The sequence below is a fragment of the Grampus griseus genome (genome assembly GCF_964374135.1).
Source record: "Grampus griseus genome assembly, chromosome: 7".
NCBI lineage: Eukaryota > Metazoa > Chordata > Mammalia > Artiodactyla > Delphinidae > Grampus > Grampus griseus.
Window position 1 is genome coordinate 2,926,140 of NC_139001.1, and position 23,978 is coordinate 2,950,117.

Here is a 23,978-nt window from a genome sequence, read left to right on the forward strand (position 1 = left end):
CCAGGAAGGGGAGGGGCTGCCAGAGAGCAGGCTGCGCACTCAGCGCCAAGTGCCCTCGCCTCCAGAGAGGCCGCGAGCCCACCCACTGCAGCGGGTGCGCCTTCTCCCCAGGCCCAGTTCCACCACGAGGTGGCCTTGCTTTGAGGAGCTTGACAGTCGTCTCACAGAATCTCACCAGACAGCTCATCTCACAGATACGAAGCCTTCGTCATCAAATTTTTATCTTTGATACCAATCTAGAAAATCTTTCACCATCCAGATCTTCTCCTGTACTATTTCTAGTACTCTAATAGTTTCAGCTCCTTATTTGTATAAAACAAACATATTTTTCAGTACCCTCGTAAGTTTTCTTCCTGATTTCAAAACACCATGACATCAGAATGTCAAATATGTCATGTCACCTAGACTCCCCAAAATGATTAATCCAACCATGCAGATGTAGGCGTCTGAGGATTACAGAATTTAGGTTCACAGTGAGCTGAAATCAACTGAATACGCTCATTTGCTTTCCTGCAAGTAAACAGGAATGCATTCGACAGCACAGCCTGCACTTTCAGCAGGGCCTTCAGGCTGAAGAGGGAAGGTCCGCGTCACTGGCGCTGTACATATTGGTAAATCTCTCTAATGAACACTGAACGCAGGTAACCTACTGGGTAGAGCGCATCACCAACTCAGGATCTGAAGGGACTGAAGGCTCACCCCCTCCCTCCTCTGAGGCCCCAACACACAGTCACCCCGCCGAGTGTCCACGCGGCTCCAAGGGTCCGACTGCACTTGCCCCTCTCCTCCTTCTCCCTTCACACCGTCCACAGTTAGATGTTGGTGCAGCCGCCCCCCTGGCCAATGGCCCTCGTAACAGCGGTACCCCACAAAGAGAGCAAACCTCTGCACCAGAACTGTGGTCCTGGATTCTGACACACACTTTCTAAACTGAACCATTCTTGTAGACCTTTACCGCCCCCAAAGCAAGACCAAGAAATACCAGCTCCACCTCCTACCTCAGTGGTGGCATGACCAGCCATCCCATCACACAGCTAAGGGTTTAGTATATGACAAAGACTGCAGTGCAAATCAATGGGAAAGCAGGGATTCTTCAGTGGACAACTGGCTAACCATTCGGAAAAGTACAGTTAGATATTCACTTAGAGCTTTATTCCACATAAACGACACAGAACTCTAAGAGGACTAGAAGAAAACGTGGATGAGTTATCTTGGGGTCTGAAGGCCTGTTTTAAGCATTTCACAACATGAAAAATTCAAGAAGGAAAAGTAGATTTGACTACAGTGGTGAAAAAAAAACCACAAACTTTTATAGAACAACAAAAAAAATGAAAAACAGGAAAATGTTTACAGCACAGCTAAGTAAACTAAGAAAAAGTTTCATATAATTTCTATATAAGAACTCTTATAATAAAAAAAAAATACCTCAAAGGAAAAAAAGGGCTAAGCACATAACAACAGCTCATAAAAGACATAAAGAGCTAATAAGTAGGAAAAAAATTTAGCACCCTACTTATTTAAGAAATGAAAATTCAAATGACATTTACATACCACTTATTTCCTCCCAAAATAGCAAAAAGAAAAAAAATAATGAAAATATCCCACGTTGGTAAGGGTTTAGGAAAAAGGGAATTTTCAAACACTGATGGTGGGGATGTCAACTGGAAAAACTCTCTGGAGGGTAACTGGATAGTACTGATAAAAAGCCTTAAAATTAGCATCAGTTACTCAGTACCTGTAATTCCACTTCTAAGAATTTATCCAAAGACAGCGGCAGGCATGCACAAGCTGCTGTCTAGGACATGTATCACAGCACTGCTTATTCCAGGGGTCAGTAAACTACAGCCTATGGACCAAATAAGGCCAGGCCTGTTTTCACGTGGTCTATAATCTAAGCATGGCCTTTACAGTTTTAAAAGGTTGTTTTAAAAAAACAATATACGACAGAGACCATATATGGTCCACAAGGCCTAAAATATTTACTATTTTGCCCCTTACATAAAGTCTGGTTCATATAATCAAAATATTGGTCAGCCAGTGATCAACTATAAAGGATTAGTTTAAAACCATGATACATCATACAATTAAGTGTTCTTACTAATGATGATGTCATTATATATTAAGTGACGTGATAACATACGTTCTCACGATATGATGACATACTGTCCTATACTATGATGTTAAAAAAAACCCAAGTTACCAAGCTATGTGTAGCGTGATCCCACTCGTATGTGTGATTATATATTGTGCATAACATACATCAAAAAGTTAACGGTGATCATCTCTGGATGGAGAGATAACAGGTGATTAATATTCTATTTTTGCATAGTGGTATTTTCTCAATTTTCCACAGAGTATAATAAATTACATAAAAAGAAGAGGGGTGACTGGGTATTCAAGTGTTACTTGTGGTACCTCCGGTTCTCCTCCTTCTGGAAACGTGGCAGGGCAGCCCTTCCTGACCCCTTTCAGGGCTGGTCACGGTCACATTACTCGATTTGGTTGCATCACATAACCTCACTTCCAGGGAGAGAAAAGCCGCATTCCTTTCTCCTGCTTCAGCACACGGTTTCCTCTGACCACTCACAGCAAAATGCCATGGGAGCATCGTGAGGCCTGGGACATCACAGCCAAGCTGCCATCTGCACTCAGGCCTCCTCCGGGCATCCCCATCACATTGGTTCGTCACTGTTTCTGTGTCCAGAGACTGAGCTTCTTCAAAGGCCGCTCGACTCTCATCTCCAGCCTACAGTGTCTGACACAGAACCCAGCGCATTTCAGGAGCTCATTAAACGCCAGTCAATCATTGCAGCCTATTTCTAGGACTGAGAGAGATTACGAGGCAGCTGGAGACTGCGAGATAAAGTTCAGGGAAAAAAGGACCAAGATCCCGAGGAAATCTGCCTTTCAGCTGCTGGGGCGGAGGGGTGTGAGGGGTGAGGGGGCACCAAACAGGTGTATTCTTTCTGTTCCAAAAAAGTTTATTCTAAAATAATGATCTACTTTACTGCTTAAAAGGTTTTCATTCACAACCTTAATAACTGACCTTAATTATAGGAACTATAAGTGTTAGGGGTTAAAAACAAATTCCTCATGAAGTACAGAAATCATGTAAATTATGGCATTAGAGCAAATGAATCCTGAGAAAGCTCCGCAAAGCCCTTTCAGGCTGACTTGCTAAAAACTGGCTGTATCTCCTCATCCAGATGAAACATGAATTCCTTCAAGTCTGCCCTCATAATCTCTACCTATTTGCCTGTAACCTTTCATATGCTGGTTTAATCTGCAACACCATAAATTTGTTGGGGGGCAGAGAGCATGCCAAGCACTGGATGCCTGGTGTGGCAGCCCCCGCCCAGCACTGGAAATACAGTGAGATTAAGACACCTCCAGACTCCTCCTTCAGGGAGCAGATGGTCTAGTGAAGAAAGACGCTAAGAAGAATTCTGTAGATAAAGCTTAACCGCAGAAAAGGTGAACAGAACTACCTCTGTATCACTGAAGAACTTTACCTCACGCACCCTGGAGGCAGGGCAGCCCTGTGCACCCTGCGTGAGCTTGTGACCCTCACTGGCCTGCTGGTAAGGCAGCTGCACCACCTCTGCCTGGATGAGAGGCAGAGAGGTCCTCACGGCAGCAGGGTGGCGTCTGGATACAGCCCCGAGGGCCTGGCCTCCCAGGGCTTCCTGGCTGGAGAACATGGGTCTCCTTCCCGATGAAACAGGACTAGCCCATCATTTAGAAATTTTCCAAAGGAGACAGAAACTAAAACCTAGAAATGTAAGGTCTTTATATGCCACCAGTTAATACAGGAAAAGTGTCTTGGAGGCTCAGTGGCTTTCTATCCTCTGTTTATTTCATTTCCTACTCCTCTGCTTCTTAAACGGGGAGTATGACAAACATTTTCTCACTACCAAGCGGCCACCAGGTGCGGTGGGAAGGACACACATTAGGAAGCCGGGCAGCTCTGGACAAGAATCAGCTTTGGCAGTTGAGCCACCTAGACCGGCAAAGCCAACAAGTTCTTAACTTTACCTTTCTGAGCCCTAACTTCCTGATGGGAAAGATATGAACATTAATGTCACCGAGAGAACTACTGGAGAGTGACATAAGGTAAAACTGAGTGGACGCACCTGACACACAGAAGCCCTCGACAAACTCTGTTCCTTCCTTGACGTTTCTGAGGTTTTGCTTTCTCCTCACACTTGGAAAAAGACACTCTGCCACTAAATGATGCCAGTGCACCCGAACCACGGTTCTCAGCCCCGCCAAATTCACTGCTTTTCTGAAGACTGTCACAAACTCACCGCCCTTTAATTTTAACATTCTCTAGGTGAGTAACCCACGGATATGGCATATGTCCAGAAGGTTAGAGAGTCTAGAGTTTTAAGTACCGCACGTCAGGCTGTTTCCAGAAACCATTAAAACAGCCCCAAATCCTTAATATGTGCGCACTTAAACCAAGTTCTCAAACTGCTCTCACCTGAGGGAGTGCAGTGCTCTGTCAGGCCAGGTTCCCCTGTTGGTGATCAGGGAAATAGGGGAAGTCTCAGCGGGTGGCTGGTTGGCTGGATTGACAAAGACCTGAAATGCATATTTTCCTGTCTTCACTTAAAAATTAAATTTATTTTTTGTTTTTCTTGGACTGCTAACTCTTCCATCCTCATAAATTACATTTCCAAAAGAACTTTTAATACAGTAGCCCAGTAAAGATCAATTTCCATAGATAAAAGTTTGGCTTTAAACAAACAAGTGTTAGAGCCACTGAACTAGACTTGGGCGGTGGAGATGGGCCGAGGTCGCGGGGAGCAGGTGATTCCCCCTGTCAGAAAAGGAGGGAGCAGTTACTGCAGGGAAAGCAACGGGACACACGCTGTGCCCGATTCCCACAGCCTCAGGTTAACAGGAGACTGAACTTTACCATCAGATTTTTCTTTCCTAGTCGACAGGCCAGAGAAGGCTGAGGAACATCACGGGGGGAAAGATGTATATCACATCGGCAGAGCTGGCCACGTGCCAACCTCGGCAGCTCAGGGATGGAGAGGGCCCGCGTACCACGCCCACTCCGGCGCCCGACTCAGGGGTGTGCGGTGCTGTTCCGAACCTTCAATGATTTCTCACAGCCACAGTGAAAATGCCCCCAAAACCCCAAATCTGAGTTTTCTCACCTCTCCACTATTCCCCAAGCCTGATTCTTCATTCAAGTAGACCTGGTCAACTTGACCTGTACACAGGTTGCCAGTTCTCATTTCCATACCCACTGACACAGTTGCAGAGACGTCCTCGTCACCTAGAACACCCGCCCCAGTTGTGCATGAGCCAACCCGAGACAGGACGACTCCAATTCTAGTTCTCCTCAGAAGCTTAACTGGCCCCGACCACTTTCCAAAAGTGACCCTCTCTCTTCCTTCTCTGAATTCCTCTAAAGCATTCTCCTATTATTAACCAATATCACTGTCTGCTACTTACCACTTTTATCATTTTATGGTAACTTCCTACACTTTCTCTCACCTTCCTAATGGGTCGGCATGTTCCTTAAAAGCAAAGACAGATGTGACAGCACTTGGCACGGTTATTACTGGGAGGATCCTGGAGAGATCAACATGTAGCTAGGGGTGTAAATCACTCATAATTTGAAACTACAGGTCATTGTTCTTTTCCAAAATTCTAAAACGCACGTTTTATACACTTCTGGAATTGTGCTGTTATACCATAAACAAAACTACAGTTTAAAATAAAATGCTCTTTTCTCCAGTGCCAGAATCTAACAAGATTTGCATGAAATACCCAGGCAGCCCCCTTCAGAGGTGCCAGCCTCGGGGGGGGGGTAATTCCAGCCCCGGCAGAGCTGCACCCCAGCACATACTGGCACACGGTACTCGCAAGCACTTGTTGAGAAAGGGAACCTCTCCGCTAACACTCTCAAGAATGCTGATGAGGGGCATTAACCACACAAGTGTCAGCCATCTCGTGCTCAGTCCTAGGACTGGGTGGGCTGCACTCGAACACAACGCGGGGGGACTGCCGGGCCCTGTGACGGCCACCCGCCACAAGAAGGGGGAACAGCGGCTCAAGCGCGGGCTACTCACCACCATGTTGTATGCATCAGGAACTTCAGTTTCAAACTGAAATTTTCCACCCTGGTAGTAACCCTCATCTATCAAAAAACACAAAACAAAACAAAAAAATCCTTTAAATTAAAAAAAAAAAAAAGGAAACAAAAGGCAAACACTATGTTAGCATATGGCAAATACAGAGAATTAAGAGTTGAAAAAGAGGACTGCAGGGCTCCTTTGTTACTCCACCAGCCTCACCCCTGACCTGACGGTTACAAGTCAGCCCACACTGACTGGCGCCTGCAGCGCTCTCCTCCTCACTGGCCACGCGCCCTCGGGAAAAGGGAGGCCTCTCCTGGGAGACTGGCCCCCTCCCTGCGCTCAGCCCCTCGGTCCCGGCCCGCGGCACCCAGTGCCTCCCCTCAATGACACGTGACCACCTTGCTTCAGCGCTCGGTCACCTGTGTGCCGCTGGTCTCCCCACGAGAATCAGCTCCACGGGGGAGGCAGGCTTGTGCTGACTGCTTTTCCCCGGTGCCCGGCATGTGGCTTCCAGTCACTCGGCAAACACTGACTGAGCATGGACCCTCTGCCAGGCCCTGCTCCAGACCCTGGCCGGGGACACGGCAGTGAACCAGCCAGACAAAATCACCGTCTCAGCGACTGTGCCCGGTCAGCACTCGTGGGCTGGCTGGCCGAGCGCTTGGTACAGCCTTCAGAACAGAGCAGGCCCTCTGGAAAGGGGCTGGAGGGTATGCAGAAGAATGTCCAGGGTCAGAGCGGCACCGCCGTGTCCCCCCCGCCGCCCCAGGTCTGCAGACCCCACAGCTCAGTCCCAACTCCCTCGCTGCGCCGCCCACCTCTCTGCCTTTCCTGGAGTCCGCCGGCGGTGGGCTCGGCTGAGTTGCAAGCGCTGCTGGTGTGGCTGCCAACAGAGGGCGCTCCAGCACGAATGCCCCCCACAGGAGTTAAATTACTCTGAACTTCACAATTTGATAAAATTACCACCATCTTTAAAACGAATGTTCAACTTCCTCTAATATTATCATCGTGAACAAATCAGCAATATTACATTTTATCACTTCCCTCAGCTTTTTATATAAAATGAACATTTAATAGGAAGTTGTTGGTCTCAAACCAGCCACTAAAAAACCATTTTTCTTCTTTAAGGGCGTTGAGATTGTGTCAACATTTATGTCTGTCCCGCAGTTAGAACTCGCCTTATCTCGCTGTGTTACACAGGGAGCCCTCTGTGCCCTGGAGCCTACTCCCTCCTTCCTGCCAGGAACCATACGCTAGTGTCTTCCAGCCAGGGTACGGGTACTGCGGGGAGGACACACTGTCCACGGGGTATGTGGGCACTGACAGCTTTAACAGAATCCACTTCTAGATGGCCAGTGTCCACGAGTGCCCTATCATGAAATCAATCTGCCCAACAGTACTTGTGAGGCCAAGGAGTCATGCCAGCTGCCCCTTCCCACCTCCCCTTTCACTGTCTTTCTCCCACTTGTAACAGAAGGCCTCCTGCTCATCTAGCCTCTCCCTGTGATGCACTGCACCAAGGTGTGATGCACTGGTCACAGTAAAGCTCCTTGAATCGAGGCACTATGCAGGGTTGTGCCTTTCCCTATCTTACACCCATTTCTGTAAAGGGCAAAGCATGGCGTTAAAGATAAGATGTCCCAGTTCAAGTTGGAATGTCTTGAAGTTAGACACACGTGGAGCCTGATGGCAGGGACGATTAGATTTCATTTAGTAATGTCAATCACGGGACTACTGGAAAAGAATGCCTCACCCCATGAGAAGCAAGCGAAGAGGGTGCCAAGAAGCAAGAGGCCCGTGCCTTCCCCCGCGCGGTGCCAGCCCCGCACCTCACCTCTCCACTAGGGGTTAAACTCGGAAGTCAGGCAGCTGTTGGAGACACATCTTACTTTAGAGGCTTCGCCAGAGAGAGAGTCTTGGCAGTTAGAACTGGTCCTGCCTACTGATGCACACGGCAGAAATTTCTGATACGCTGAACGAGCTAAATCTGCAGCCACGAGTCTTTGTAAACCCTAAGTTTTTAATATATATTGGTAGGGGTAAGAGGAAATTAATATCACAATGTTCTCAATGCTTTCTGAATATTTCAGGTAACATGAGAGGCCGTCAAGTGAAGAATGATGGGTATGATTAGCGGTCGGTTGGCAGGTCTTAGGAAAGTGGTTTCGGTGCGTACCTCGGAAAATGCAACACAAAGGGATTCTAATGACTGGGTTTGTAAAGCCATTTCCAGCCAGGTGGTTCCCAACTCTTTGCTTCCAACAAAATAGAAGAAGGAACCTAATCTAGTAATCAGCTGAAAGACCACAGTAAAATACCTTGTATGATTTTTGGCCCCTAACTTTGAAGTCCAGGGACACAAAGACGTAGTGACAACAAACACCTTCCGTGCCTGCCTACTTATTTATATGAACAAGCAGTTCTCAGTGTCTATACCTACAAAGACAAAAGGAAGGAATAAAACTGATATTGACCCCTTCTTTCTGGCATTAAGTAACATCGTTCACAAGCACATCAACTAAATCAGAAAAATGCTAAGAGCAGCCTCTCGCTCTCAGATACATCTCCGATGAAACGCTATTGTGTTTAGTAACCATCACTATTTATCCAACAAACATTTGGTGAGTGTTACTATGTGTCAGGCACTGTTCTAGGCACCACCAGCAAGAGACCTTCCTGCCCTCATGAAGCTTACATTCTAGTGGGAAGAAACAAAGTAAGTAAGTTAATCATATAACAGAAAGTGAAAAAGGGCTGAGGGGCCAGGAGGTGGGAGGAGCTGCAATTTTAAATAGGGAGGTCTGAGAGTGAAGGCTGGAAAACGGAGGGTATCCGGGAGAAGAACACTCCAGGTATGGAAGAGTGGTGAGAGACCCATGAGAGCGCCTGATGCATTCAGGGCACATGCAGAGGCCAGAAGGTGAGGCAAGGGAAGGGGAAGCTGCGGCTGCGGAGGTAGCAGGCCTGGCCTCGCAGGCCACTGCTAAGTGCACTGGCTCTTATTCAGCAAGGCAGGGAGCCACAAGAGGGGCCTGAGCAGAGGAGGGGCAGGACCACAGAAACATCATGCTGGTTAGGAGCAGGGTAGAAGCAGCTGGAGTAGAGATACTCTGATGGTAGCAACACCAGGATTTGCTGGCAGATCAGGGGTGGGGTGGGGAAGAAAGGAGTCGAAGCCCTGCGCTGTTTGACCCTGCAATGGAGAAGGGCAGAGCCGTCACCTCGAAGATACAAAGACTGCAGAGGGCACAGGTGCGCCAAGTCCAACATCAGATTTGAGATTAATTTGAGATTTCATGTCAACAACCAAGCGGAGACACTGATCGCAGCTGGCAGATCTTTCTGGACAGATCTTTCTGGAGTGTAGGGGAGAGGTCAGGGCTGCATGCGAGGTTTGGGAGCTGTGTATAAGAGCATCCAGATTTCATGAGCTGGCGAGGTCCCCAGGGGCCTGACTATGGAGGTCCAAGGACAGTACAAAGCCTTGAGGCATCCCCGACTTGGGCCAGGAGACGGGACAGGAGGGGCAGTGGCAGCAACAGAAGAAAACCAGGAGCCAGGAGCTGGTACAAACAACAACTGTAACAATCGTTCAAAAGAAGATGCTCAACACCCAGGAGTCTCACAGTGATAGGAACTTCTTAAATAAATATAAATATATAGTTACAAAACAGTATGACAGGGTGAAAAAATTCTTATAGGCAGAGGAATGTTTATATTAGGATAAAATTCTGTGAGACGAGTGAAATAAAAATATATGAGTGCAAGGAGAAAAGGCAGCCACGAACATTTTCCAACCATTAAAGTGGAGCCTGTTCATATACATATGTTTTTTTTTAATGCGTGATGGTGGGTGTAGCCACGGTATTTAGATTCTACTGGAAACATTTTAAAGAGTAAAATAATACTTTCCCCTTTAAATGTCAATATTTACAGCACACTGGAAATTACACTCTATGCAAATTTTAAACTTAAGGGCAGGAAAAACACAATTCCTGCCAAGATAACCTTGTAGATCAGGGGTCGGCAAACTCTCTGAAAAGGGCCAGGCGCTACGTACCTGGGGCTTTGGGCTACAGGTCTCTGTCATGTACTGTTTTGTTTTATTTTTTATCTTTTTAAATAGCCCTTTGAAAATGTAGAAACCATTCTCGGCTCGAGGGCTGCACAACTGGCCCGGGGTGGGCTTTGGCTCACAGGCCTGGCTTGCCCACACTCAGGTGAAAATATAGCAAAAGAAAACCGCGGCGACAAGCTGAGCGACACTGAGCGCCCGTGCAGCGGGCTCACTGAAGACGGAGAGCCTGTGGGGCGGGCGTTACGGAAGACCTGAAGACAAGCACCGCCAGCAGCACAGCAACAAGCACGCTGACACGTGGAGCGTGGACCACGCGCAGCCGCCGGAAGCTCTGCTCATGTACCCAGTCCGCCACACTGCGGCTGCTTTAAAGGAGCCACTGAGGCACATGGACTGAGTACCAGCTGCTCCACAGCTGGCAGGCCACTTCACATCAGGCGGTGTCACAGGGACCTGGGGATGAGCGGGTCAAGGGAAAGGAGACAGAGTGGGGGTGGGGGGGCGCGAGGGGAGCAGAGAGAGGAAGGCCGCTGGGAGCAGAGGAGGAGCCAGGCCGGGCGGAGCTGCAGACAGACCCCGAGTCAGCTGTGAGAGAGGGGTGCTGAGATTCAGAGGAAACCGCGAACATGAGGAAAGAAATGGAGAAGACATTTTAGATGTAGTAAACAGAATATCAAGAGCTAAAAAACATAATATCTGAAACGAACACTTCACTGGATGAGCCTCAGAGTCAATCAAGCGCTGCAGGGATTTGCCTGGCGTCCCGTGGTTAGCACTCGGCACTCTCACTGCCAAGGGCACAGGTTCAATCCCTGGTCAGGAAACTAAGATTCCACAAGCCGTGCAGTGTGGCCAAAAACAAAACAAACAAAACTCAGCAGAAATAGAAACGATCCACAGTGAGGCACAGAGAGAAAAGTGAACAAAACCTTCTGACCCCAATGGAAGTCTAGTTTATATGTATAGGGAATATACAGGTAAGCGATATATATTTTGGGGGGGCTTCCCTGGTGGCGCAGTGGTTGAGAGTCCGCCTGCCGATGCAGGGGACGCGGGTTCGTGCCCCGGTCCGGGAAGATCCCACATGCCGTGGAGCAGCTGGGCACGTGAGCCATGGCCACTGAGCGTGTGCGTCTGGAGCCTGTGCTCTGCAACGGGAGAGGCCACAACAGTGAGAGGCACGCGTACCGCAAAAAAAAAAAAAAAAAAAAAAGAGAGATATCTTTTTTAAAGTTTTACTTGGGGATATGCATACTTTTTAAATATTTATTTTATTTATTTTTTTATTTTTTTATTTTTTTGGCTGTGTCGGGTGTTAGTTGCGTGTGGGCTCTTCGTTGTGGCGCTCGGGCTTCTCTCTAGTTGCGGCATGCAGGTTTTCTCTTCTCCAGCTGTGGCACACGGGCTCCAGAGCACGTGGGCTCTGTAGTTTGTGGCACACAGGCTCTCTAGTTGAAGTGCTTGAGCTCAGCAGTTGTGGCATGGGGCTTAGATGCCCCGCAGTATGTGGGATCTTAGTTCCCGGACCAGGGATCGAACCCGCTTCCCTGCATTGGAAGGTGGATTCTTTACCACTGGACCACCAGGGAAGTCCCTAGGTAAGAGATATTAACATTCGTATATCTAACTGGAGTCCCATAAAGGGGTTATAGATAAAATATTGAAAGAAATGTTGGTCAGTTATTTCTATATATGCTTTTTCCTTTTTTTCTTTTCTTTTTTTTTTTTTTTTTTTTGCCGTACGCGGGCCTCTCACTGCTGTGGCCTCTCCCGTTGCGGAGCACAGGCTCCGGACGCGCAGGCCCAGCGGCCATGGCTCACGGGCCCAGCCGCTCCGCGGCATGTGGGATCTTCCCGGACCGGGGCACGAACCCGTGTCCCCTGCATCGGCAGGCGGACTCTCAACCACTGCGCCACCAGGGAAGCCCACCACTAACTTCTTATAAGAAAAAACAATGTCAGAAGGCAGTAGAATGATATCCTTAAAATGCTGAAATTGTCAACTTAAGAATTCAACATTCAGCAAAGCTGGCAGAATTCATCATTCAGCAAATCTGCACTACAAAAAAAAATCCAAGGACGTTCTTCAGGCAGAAGAAAAGTAACAGATGGGACCTCAGATCTACAAGAAGGAATGAACGCTGTTAAGTGGTAAATATGCTGATAAATATATGAAGAAAATGTAATTATCTGAAACAAAAATAGTAACGTACTGTGGGTTATAACAAATGCACAGTAAACGAGACTCTGCGCGACGAAGGCCCGGACGGGAGCGGAAGCAGAGCAGCGCTAGCCTAAGCGTCCTCCTGCAGAACTAAAGAAAGACGGGCAAAGTAAACTGAGACGAGCAAATACGAGAGAACAAAAGTACATTCGAGGAAAACCAATGAAACCGAAAACTGGTTCCTTGCAGAGACCAATAAAATTGATAACCTCTAGTTAACCTGATCAAGAATACAGAAAACGGACATTTTCAATGGCAGGAATTAAAGAGGGGATTATCAACACAGACTCTACAGAACTTAAAAGGGTCAGAAGATGTTAAGAGCAACCTTATACCAATAAATGTGAAAATGTCGATGGTATGAACAAATTCTTTGAAACATACAAATCACCAAAGCTCACTCAAAAATAAGAAGCCCAAGTTAACCCCTATCTAAGAAATTTTATTCATACAGTACTTAAACTCTTACCACAAAAACAAAACAATAAAATACTAGACCTAGGTGGCTTTACTGGCGAATTCTATCATTCAATAAAGAATTAATAGTAATTCTACATAAAACTCTTCCAGGAAACAGAAGGGAACACTTCCCCATTCATCCCAGGAAGAGTAAGGAGGGGAGGGGAAGGAAAGAAACTAGAGCCCTATCTTGCACCATATGCAAAAATTAACTCAAAATGGCTCACAGACCTAACTTTAAAACCTAAAGCTATAAAACTCCTTAAAAAAAAAAAAAGGAAATCTTTGCATTTCTTAGGACACAAAAAGCACTGTATTAGTTTTGTATTGGTTGCTGTAATAAATTACCACAAACGTAGCAGCTTAAACAATAAAAAATTACTATCTTTTGTAGGTCATTTGTCCAAAATGAATCTCACTGGGTTAACATAAGAGCTGGCAGGGCTGCATTTCTTTCTGGTGGCTCTAGGAAAAATCCACGTCCTTCACTTTCCAGCTTTAAGCAGCCACCTGTATTCCTTCCTCCACCTTCAAAGTCACTGATGGCCAATGGAAATCATAACACATGCACCAACATGGATGACTCTCACAAGCACTGTGCTCAGTGAAAGAAGCCATGGACAAAATGCTACATACTGGCTGGGGCCATTTATATGACATTCCGGAAAAGGTAAAGCAACAGGGCAGAAATCAGATCAATGATTGCCAGGGGCTGGGGGTGGGGAGAGGAAACTGACTACAAAGGGGCCCAACTTTTGAGCTGATGGAAACATTTTATGTGTATCTTGATTGTGTTGGTGTCTACACAACTGTATGTGTCTGTCAAAATGTAGAGAACAGTACACCTAAGAACAGTGGCTCTACTGTCTGTAAATTATACCTTACTAAACATGATTTTTAAAAAAGATACAGGTAAATCCTGCTACATAAAAGGCACCATCAGGTGGTCCAGGAAAATGAAGGGGCGCTGGCGATTTTACAATGCCAAAAAGCTCAACATTTAAACAGCACGTCATTTTTAAATATTTTATGTAATTATACACATTTTTACTGGTAACCATAAGAATATATATTTAACCATGGTAACGAATGGCTTCTAAAACAGTACGTCAGACATTTAATTGCACACCCACTCCTAGAAACCTGAGCATCCCAAGAGAGAATTTGCCTCAGTTTTACGTGCGAGGCAGAGGGCAGAAATCAGTATACATCGGACAATCAGAAAACAGTATATATCGGACAACATGTCACCTACTCAGCAGTAAGCAGAGACATATTGCATCAACACAGTTCTTGCAAGCAGCAAGGAAAAGAGCAGTGAATGTTTCCCTAACAAAAGTTAGCTGATGTGAAGGCAGATAACCGACTGTCTCAAGAGCAATCACCACGTATCTATTATATATGAAGGGGGGAGAACTGCCACCTGCATTTCCAGGATGATTTGAAAGAAAAGACTCCATCAGGGAAAAGTCTGTCCCTCATGATGGGTATCCCTATAAAGCTAAAATCACCCTAGAAAGCACCAGGGCTGAGAGCACACATTCTGTGTCGAAACCGCGACACATTAACAGTAAGCTACACACACACTACAGTGAGACTGGGGTGGTGGTCAAGCCAAAGGCCTGCTTCAGTGCTCTGACCCATTTCCGCATCTTTTAACACGTCCATGATTATTTAAATGTTGTTCCAAATGTTCATGTGTGGAACCAAACCTGTGTTTCAGGCTTACTAACCGTATTTCTTTGCTCAGAAACTGGGAACCTTACTTTATTTCATACTAAGAAATTTTTCCTTCTATAACTCCAAAGCTCTGAAACAAAGCTTAGAATAACTAAGAACCAAACATAATGGGGATAACAGATAAAACAATTTAAATTTCATGACTCAGTGTAAGGTGCACTTTTATTATCATGCTCATCACTTAGGGAGTTTTTATAAATTAAATGTTAAAATTAAGAAAACATGACAAATCTAATAACCAACACATTTAAAAACATACTTACGTGAATATACACATAAATATACAAGATTTACAATGTAGCTATAGAATTCCCCAATCAGAATTTTTAATATATGTAACAATAATAAAAAGGATGTTATTAACCATTAAAAAACCCACTTCCCTGGTGGCACAGTGGTTAAGAATCCGCCTGTCAATGCAGGGGAAACAGGTTCGATCCCTGGTTGGGCAAGATCCCACATGCCACGGAGCAACTAAGCCCGTGTGCCACAACTACTGAGCCTGCACGCCTAGAGCCTGTGCTCCGCAACAAGTCACCACAATGAGAAGCCCGCGCACCACACTGAAGAGTAGCCCGTGCTCACCGCAACTAGAGAAAGCCCACGCACAGCAACGAAGATCCAACGCAGACAAAAATAAATAAAATTAAAAAACAAAAAAACAAAGAAACAACCTCCCACATATCTAATAAAGAACTTATACCAGGTATATAAAACTTACAACTCAGTAATGAGACAAGCAATACAATTTTTAAATGGGTAAAATTATTTGAATAGACACTTGAACAAAGGAGATAGAGAGTAAACAAGCTTGGGAAATGATGCCCAACATCTTTAGTCACTAGGGAAATGCAAATTAAAGTCACAATGAGACACATACCTAACAGAATAGCTAAAATTGAAAAGACTGATAATACTAGCTATTGGCAAGAATGTAGGGTAACTGGAATTCTCATTCATTGCTAGCAGGAATGCAAAACAGTACTTTCATTTTGGAAAAGAGCATGGCAGTGTTTTATGCAGTTAAACTTACTCTTATCACATAACCTAGTAATTGCACTGCCAGGAGAAATAAAAAACGTTGGCAAACGAAGACCTGCCCACAAAGGTTTACAGGAGCTTTATTCACAACAGCCCAGAAGTGGAAATAACACAAAGGTTCATCAATAGTCTGTTATAACCTGTTACAAATAAAACCCATACAATAGAATACAGCCCACCAATAAAGATACAAAATACCACACAGATGAAACTCAGAAGCATTACGCTGACTAAAATAATGTAACTTATAGCTCAATCAACATTGCTTAAAAATTTTTTTTTAAATCAATCTAAGTTTCCACCTTAGGAAAGCAGAAAAAGAAAAGCAAATTAAACCCAAGGTATAAGGAAGGAAATAATAAAGAAAACAGCAGAAACCAATAAAATGGATAAACAACTGAGAAAAACAAAAGCTTGCTCTTTGTAAGAGATCAACTGGATAAACCTCAAGCTAACATGATCAAGGAAAAAAATAGAAGATTCAAATAAATCAACATCAGGAATGAAAACAGGGACATGAGTGCAGATCCCACAGACATCAGTAGACTAATAAGAAAATATTCCAAACAACTTTGGATGGTATGAGAATGCTAAGAGCAGTCTTACTCATCACAGCCAAAAGCTGGAAAGAATTCAAGTGCCCATCAATAGGTAAATAATTAGGTCATATTCATACAACCAATACTGTTGCCCACAACAATACATATGAATTTAAAAACATGTTACGTGAAAGAAGCCAGAGAATAAGAATAAATAATATGATTCCATTTATATGAAATTCAAGAACTGACACAACTAATTTATGATAAGAGAAATCAGAAAGCAATTTTGGGTGGGTAGCAGGGGGTGAGGAATTGACTGCAAAGGGGAAGAAGGGAACTTTGGGAATGCTGGAAAGATGTTTACTGGGATTGTGGTTACACAGGGATGTGTATCCATTCTGCAAAACTTATTACACTCTACAGTTCAAGTTAGTACATTTTATTGTTTGTAATTTTATACCTCAGCAAAATTTATTTAAAAAGTAAAAACTAAAATAAAAAAAAAAAAGGGTCCATGGTCCCCTCTGCCTACAAGCCACCATGTCACAGTGGGGGCAGGCTGAGGGGACCTCCACAAGTCAACTGGGCAACTCTGACCTGGCCCAGTTTTTCAAATCATCCCTCTAACTTCACAGAAGACTCTGGTGGTATTTCAGCCAGTCTTTAGATTTTTGCTTTGTTTTGTTTCATTTTACTTTCTAGTATTGTTTCTTGTTTTGTGAGTTGATGTGGGGATTTTTTTCTTCTAAGTTCATTTCTTTTCTTTTCCTCTATCACCAAATTACATTTCCATCTTTTCTCTGAAGAATACATTTATTCCCAAGCATGAGGGACATTCCAAAAACAAACAAAACTATAAAAATGTTACCCAGTACGAACAGGAACTATCTTGCCAGGAGCCAGATAAAGAAGAGCTTTGAGCTTCAAGTGCAGATGCAATTCTTCCACCCTGACCACCTAAATATCTAGATCTTCTATATTATTGAGTTTTCAGACTCAGCCCCAGTATTACTGGCTGCAAATGAGCCACTTTCAATACCACCTGCTCCATATACTGTTAAAACTTTACTACTCAGACCTATTTTTCTTTAATAACTAAGAAGAGCATGACTCCAAAAAGTTTTTTAAAAAACCAGGATGTTGGGCAAGTTTTTAGCGTTGGCGGATCTCTGCCACGCTTCACTTAATAACAAAGGACAAGAACCACAGCAGCTTTCTGAGTCACTGACACCACACAACATGGGCACACACACAGCACCTGAAGAGCACGCCACACAAAACTCCATGTGCGCACTTCCACAAATATAAATGCTCAAGTACTAAGCAGTTACAGGCATCAAAACACAAATTCCTTCTTTACTTGATGGAAGAGCGAACACAAAAACTGTAACAAACAATCGTGCTGCAGTTTCAATAATAATATCAAAGATGGCGTCATAGACATAATCTCAATAAGAACAACATCCATGTAATTTAGTAAAAAAAATTCAGTTAAAAAACAAACAAAAGACCTATCCAGAGGCTGGTTGGACTCCACACAAACTCACTCATGTAAGCCAGTAACAAGCCCGGCAAAAGCAAACACGGTTCTGAATAGCTGAGAATCACAAAGCTCTCACAAATGCCCCAAAAAGGCAGAGAGAAGAAAATATCTTTACTACAAACCCTCAAGTGTGAGACTACTTAGTAAACAGAGAACCGATCTTAATTGCCACAATTTCTGAAAACACCCTGCAATGCTTAACAGTAAGAGTAACTGACATTCATAATGGTGACCTCTGGTCACCTGGAAACAGTGTGCTCAGTATCCCTCACTAAAAAGGGCAGAGCTTGCAATGTGTTTATGAAGGTGGTCAAAGAATGGTTAGAACCTCCATCACTTCACAGTTACAAGTCCTGAGCTTCAGTCCTCTCTCGAGGTCAGGCTTGTGGAACGCCTGTTTCTGACAACGATGTTCTGATGTTAGTATCTCTACCCTAGTGCTCACTCATCTTAGAAATGGAAATGGTACCAGACTGAATTTATGGATACGCCCCAGAGTCGTCTGTAGAACCACCACACAAACTAAATGAATTTTTTTTAAGTTTTCAAGCACATTTTGAAAATGGGATTGCTCCTGTTCTAATACAACATCTTCCATGGGAAAAAACCATCCTACCTGCAGGGAGACAATGCCAGGGGTTATTTGTGGGTTCATTACCACCTACTGAAATTCTGCATTCTTTCACTTTTTAATTAAATTAGCTAGTGACTCATTATTCTCAGTTTCTCACTCCCTTTCCCTCCCCCAAATAAAATAACACCCTCCACTTCCTCCACAACACTGCTTCTCCTCTTGTTAATTCCCTCTGTCCTGCTTTCTTCCTTCACCAGCCAGCCCACAGCAGCTCCACTGGCCATGACACCCACTGTCAACATAAAGCCAGAGGGCTGCACTGTTGAAACGTGCAACTCCCAGAGCTGCACTATAACCAGGAAAAACCCAAGCCCTCCCTCTAGCTGCGCAGCGTGACCAAGGAGAAATACCTACCAGCTCGGAGCACTTGGAGCTTGGACACTTGATCAGTGCTAACAAGGACAGCTGGTAATCTGCTTCCTTCCTGGTGCCTGTAACAGGCCAGGCTGAAGTGCTTCACACCCATTATCTATTTAATCCTCCAAACGGTCCCATGAGATAGGTTCTATTTGATCCCCACTCTGTAGCTGGGTAGGCTGCAGCTGAGAGGTTATTAAGCAATTTAACCATGGCCACACTGTTGCTAAATGGCAGAGCAGGATCTGAATCCAGTTATGTCCTCAGAGCTCATACTCTCCACCCTACACCAGGAGCCTTCGGCGTCATTCGCTGGGGGCGTTAATGTCTGCACCTAGTTCCTGGGTACACGCCACATGCCTCAGAGCACTTCCCTATGCTTTATTGGACTACAGCATGTATCCTGTCTTCATATGGAATGGTCATTACCGTCATAACTTTCAAAGAGTTGGAGGACAAATCAAACCAAATATTATAGATTTCAAAAGCCTTTGGAATTTGCTGTTTGAAAATCACTTTAATACTTACACATGTAAGAATATTACCTGGGGTGACAGTTAGCTGAAAGCAATGAAGCTTGTTTGGATCAGGAAAATACACTTTACACGTACCTGCAAAAGAAACAGGCCGTCAGGAAGGTCTGACAGTTAGCAGCAGTCTTTATGTTGAGGCAAACTTTGAAACACATGGGAAAGTTTAACGGTGCTGAGTCTATAGACTAAACCGGTGTATTTCCCCTGTTTGTTTAATAATAATTATGCCAACGTGCTGAAGCTGCAAACCAGTGATATTTGCTACGTGTTTTCCTCCTCACAGTTTTTTATTAGTTAGTTCCAAATTGGGATGTTATCTTTAACCCTTTAAATGGTCCCTAAAATAGAGATTTTTCCATTAATTTCAAGAATGATGCTACTTTACTTTGAAAAGAAGAAACCGTACCTCAAGGAGATTAATGTATGTGGGTAAAGGCTAACTAAACATAGAAAAACCAGAAAAAGAGCCCAGGCCGAACTTCTGGTCTGTTCACCCAGCACCACAGTCATCTGTACCCACCACAGCAAAGAGAAGTTAAAAGTAACTGTACCAGCTAAGGTAGCTCACACCCAGACCACGGCTTTTCTTTTTTTTTTTTTTTTGCGGTACGCGGGCCTCTCACTGTTGTGGCCTCTCCCGTTGTGGACCACCAGGCTCCAGACATGCAGGCTCAGCGGCCATGGCTCACGGGCCCAGCCGCTCGGCGGCATGTGGGATCTTCCCGGACCGGGGCACAAACCCGTGTCCCCTGCATCACTGCGCCACCAGGGAAGCCCTCTTTTTTTTTTTTTTTTTAATGTCTTCACAACCCGACCGATAATTCAGATTGGTTTGCTGGTGACAGGATGCTCTGCTGACTTGGACGGCAACACTCTAATCGCATGTGCACTGAACCAGAACGGTCTGGATCAGGAGACCCAAGTAGTTCCACTGGAGAAGAGCTACTGCAAAGGTGCAGACAGGGAAGACATCCTACATCTGCCTCCTTCAGACAAACGATGCAGAAGAGGGTAAACACCCAAGGGATAAATACTGAAGGAATGTGGAGGGAATATACGTAGAAATTGTCTGTATTTTATAAACCTGGAAAATATTATGCTAGATTCCTTGGGTCGTCTGCTATTTCTTACAAGTCCTGATGAAAATATTTGCCTAGTTTTACATGGTATGAATTTTCATCAAAAATAGGACAATTCAAATTTAGCCTTGGAAACAGCCTTAGAGACCATCTAATCTAACATCATCAATTGTGAGAGATGACATGAAGGTCCAGAGAAGTTCAGTGACCAGCCCAAGACCACACAGGTTATCAAGAGAAGGAAGTTTAGTTCCCAAATTAAAAACTAGTTCATGGGCTTCCCTGGTGGCGCAGTAGCTGAGAGTCTGCCTGCCGATGCAGGGGACATGGGTTCGTGCCCCGGTCCGGGAAGATCCCACATGCCACGGAGCGGCTGGGACCGTGAGCCATGGCCGCTGAGCCTGCGCTCCGCAATGGGAGAGGCCACAACAGTGAGAGGCCCGCGTACTGCAAAAAAATAAAATAAAATAAAAAAACTAGTTCATGCCTCATTTCATTACTTCATGAACATGCCAGAGATGACACATAAAAACAATGCAAAACTGTTAGTGGGGTTTCTTTTTTTGACTGATCCCTCAGAAAATAGTTGCAGAGTGAAAGGTAACTCCATCTAGAAGAACAGGAAAGGGTCTCAGAGATCACATTGTCATTTTCCTTGTTTTCAAAATAAAGAAACCAGGGGCCAAAGAGTTCAAGGCTTTCACCCAAACCACACATTTGAACTGTGTGGAATAATTTAAATGGCATTCGTTTTTCCTAATCTTAACTTGGAAAGAGAAACACCATTTTTCTAGTGAAATATATGTAACAAAAACATATGACAAGGGCTTAGGAAATGTTTCATTGATTAGTTAAAGTTGGCAGCATCCATTTGTTTTTAATGTCTAGTATTCTCCTTTGTTTTAATAAAAGTACAGATGTAGAAATCAATCCTTCTAATATAGACTGGCCCACCAAGAATAAAGAAATTATCGAGATGGATTAAAAATAACAATAAAACTTCTAAAAAGAACCAAACATTTTAAAGCTAAGAAGAAGTCTTAGGTTCTAACATGACAACAAAAGGTTAAAAGTCAGCCTGTTTAGTTCAGTGCAGCAGCTTTACTAAAACTCCAGAACTAAGCTTTTCCTCTCTGCAAGCACAGGCTAAGGCTCTCACGGTATCTCCGTCCATCTGAAAGAGATGTCTTCTACTTTTTGCAAACAGAGAAACCTCTACAAACTTACATGAACAGAGCTCCTGAACTAGTTCTGAATCATTACTAAGCAGCACTGCTATATGGCAAGTTATTTTGTTTGCCTTAATATTTTAGAAAGATTATTAATCAGATAGTAAAGATCTATTCTTTGGTGGTTTCTTGTTTCCTCTTTAGTGAGTTGCATACTTTTGGAAAGCCTGGCTTACTTGTATAAACTGATTTATATGTCCCCCCACTTTGAGAGAATAGGCAGGGAGAAGAAGAGAAAGGAAGCATATAGCATGTAGTTTTTAAAATCTGACATCTTAGCTATAAAGGCAAGGAAGATGGGGCATGCCTTTTCCAAACCTAAGGTTTTTAGTTAAAGTCCTGGTTTGAAAGCCAATTATAGTTTTATTGTTTTTAAACCAAACATTTAGATAAAGCTAAACTATATTAGTTACAAACCAACAATCTCTGTAAGATTAACATACAAGGACAAAATAAACTGGGTGTAAGTTGGAAGTTTTTTATGGTCTTTGATTAAATGTCTGCATGTGTATATATGTTCAAGATGGAGGGCCAGTGGGAAGAGATGATGGGCGTGGAAAATAGAAGGATTACTTCATTTTCCTTTTTAATTGGACCTTATTAGATTATTATATAATCTGAAAAGAATAGAGAAAAAAAGAGAGAACAGTATAATGAACCCATCACCCAGCTTCGGTATTTTACTAATCTTGCTTCGTCTGTCCTACCCACACATACAGTCATTTGTTTTCCTGGAACATTTTAAAGCAAATCAGTTGTAAATACTTCAGTAGGTGGAAAGATAACCTTTTAATAGAAATCCAAGATATTTCCTTCTAGTTCTGACTAGAAGAAAACTTTGAAGTCAAGCAACTTTGAAGTCAAAAATCCAGACATTTTTGACTTACACTAAAATATATTTTATAGCACAACCCACTATACTCATATATAAATACTATATATTAAAAATAATTTTTCAAGGAACAATATGTACTTACCCTTACACACTGATTACACAACCACTTAAGGGTTGCACCCCACAATTATCTTTCCAACTTTAGGTGGAGGTTGGGATGGGCCCTCTCTCACCCTGTATCAGATGGCCTCCGTATCAAACTCTCTCGAGCATTCGCCCAGACTAGGAGACCCACGTATAAAATAGTTCACTCGTATTGATAAATATATTCAGCCTTAACCAAGTATAATGATAAAAAGTTCTAATTTCAAAAAATACTAAAATGGTCGAAGCTTTCAGACTTTGATGGTCTTACAAAATATAATGGCTTGGGAAGGCATCAATGATAGGGGAAAAGAGAAACACTGACACGTATCACAGGAGTTAACTGGCTGGTAAGCAAGCCCGCTGACGAATGAGGCCCGCGGTCAGTCCCTGTGTGCTGGGGCACAAGGACCTAGCAAGGTGAGGCGACCTGGAGACATCAAGGCAGCACAGCTGTCCTACCTTGGGCACAATGATAAATTACAAATAAGCACTTTTCGGGCCAAAAACATGGTACTGTCACTAACAAAAATAGGACTGTCCACCACTGATTTATATGCCTTTTCACTAAAAGAGGACGTGGGACAGAATGCTGTGTAAGAGGAACAAACCCTAACCAAACGCACCTCTGCAACAAACAGTAAGGACAGGAAGTACTGCCGTGCTTCATTCTCCTCCTTATCAGAGTCTCGAAAATGCTCCTGTCTATTCCTAACATACATAGGAAACGGGCTTTTTGCTACGCAAAGTTATCAAAACATAAAACAAGCTTCTCCATGCAATTATTTCACAGCATTTAATGTGTGGGGATGCTATACTTACAAGGTAAATTAGCTTCAAGTTCTGCAACCTCTGTAGAAACAAAGAGATAATTGTTAATATTAGTCAATTGCTCCACATAAAATCACCAGCTCTAAACTGGCAATTCCCTCCAGAACAATGAAGAAAACAAACAAACAAACAAACAAAACTGAATTAACAGAAATCTACACTTGGTCTAAAGGTTAGACTTTTAGCCAGGAAGTTGCTTTCAAAGATACAAAGTGACTTGCAGGATGCCAGCAAGTGCAGTCGAGGGCCCTTGAAATTTTACTTCCGCGAGAATGAGAACTACTCAAAATTAACATAGAAATTATGTATAGGTAAACAGTCACTAAAGCGTTTTTGAAAATCTTGTTCCCCCAAGTAGTGGAACTACTGCCCTCAAAATCTGATTTATATTTATATCTCCGCCTCTTCCAGTTTTTCCGGATTTGTCCTCCCGTGAGGGCTTGCCCAGTTTGCGCTAGAACTTTTCCAGGGAGAGAAAACTCTCTACCTCCTGCTGGGCTCATGTGCTGCCCCTGCCATCTGTGGGCAAGCTGATACCCAAGGAAGCCTCCTCCTTGGAGCTACATTCCTTAGCCCTAGTGCTCTCCTCTGGGACCTCTTCTATCCGTCAC

At 44.0% G+C, this 23,978-nt stretch overlaps 1 protein-coding gene across 1 annotated transcript in view; it reads right to left on the bottom strand.

Moving 5' to 3' along the window:
• The window catches only part of UBE2F (ubiquitin conjugating enzyme E2 F (putative)), a 51,158-nt gene that overhangs the window by 12,309 nt on the left and 14,871 nt on the right, over nt 1-23,978 (bottom strand). Inside the window, exons 3-5 of the mRNA XM_082658945.1 lie at nt 23,359-23,388; nt 19,262-19,327; nt 6,090-6,157 (exon numbers count right to left, since the gene is read on the bottom strand). Coding sequence (XP_082515071.1) covers nt 6,090-6,157; nt 19,262-19,327; nt 23,359-23,388 — 164 coding nt within the window. The remainder of the gene's footprint in view (nt 1-6,089; nt 6,158-19,261; nt 19,328-23,358; nt 23,389-23,978) is intronic.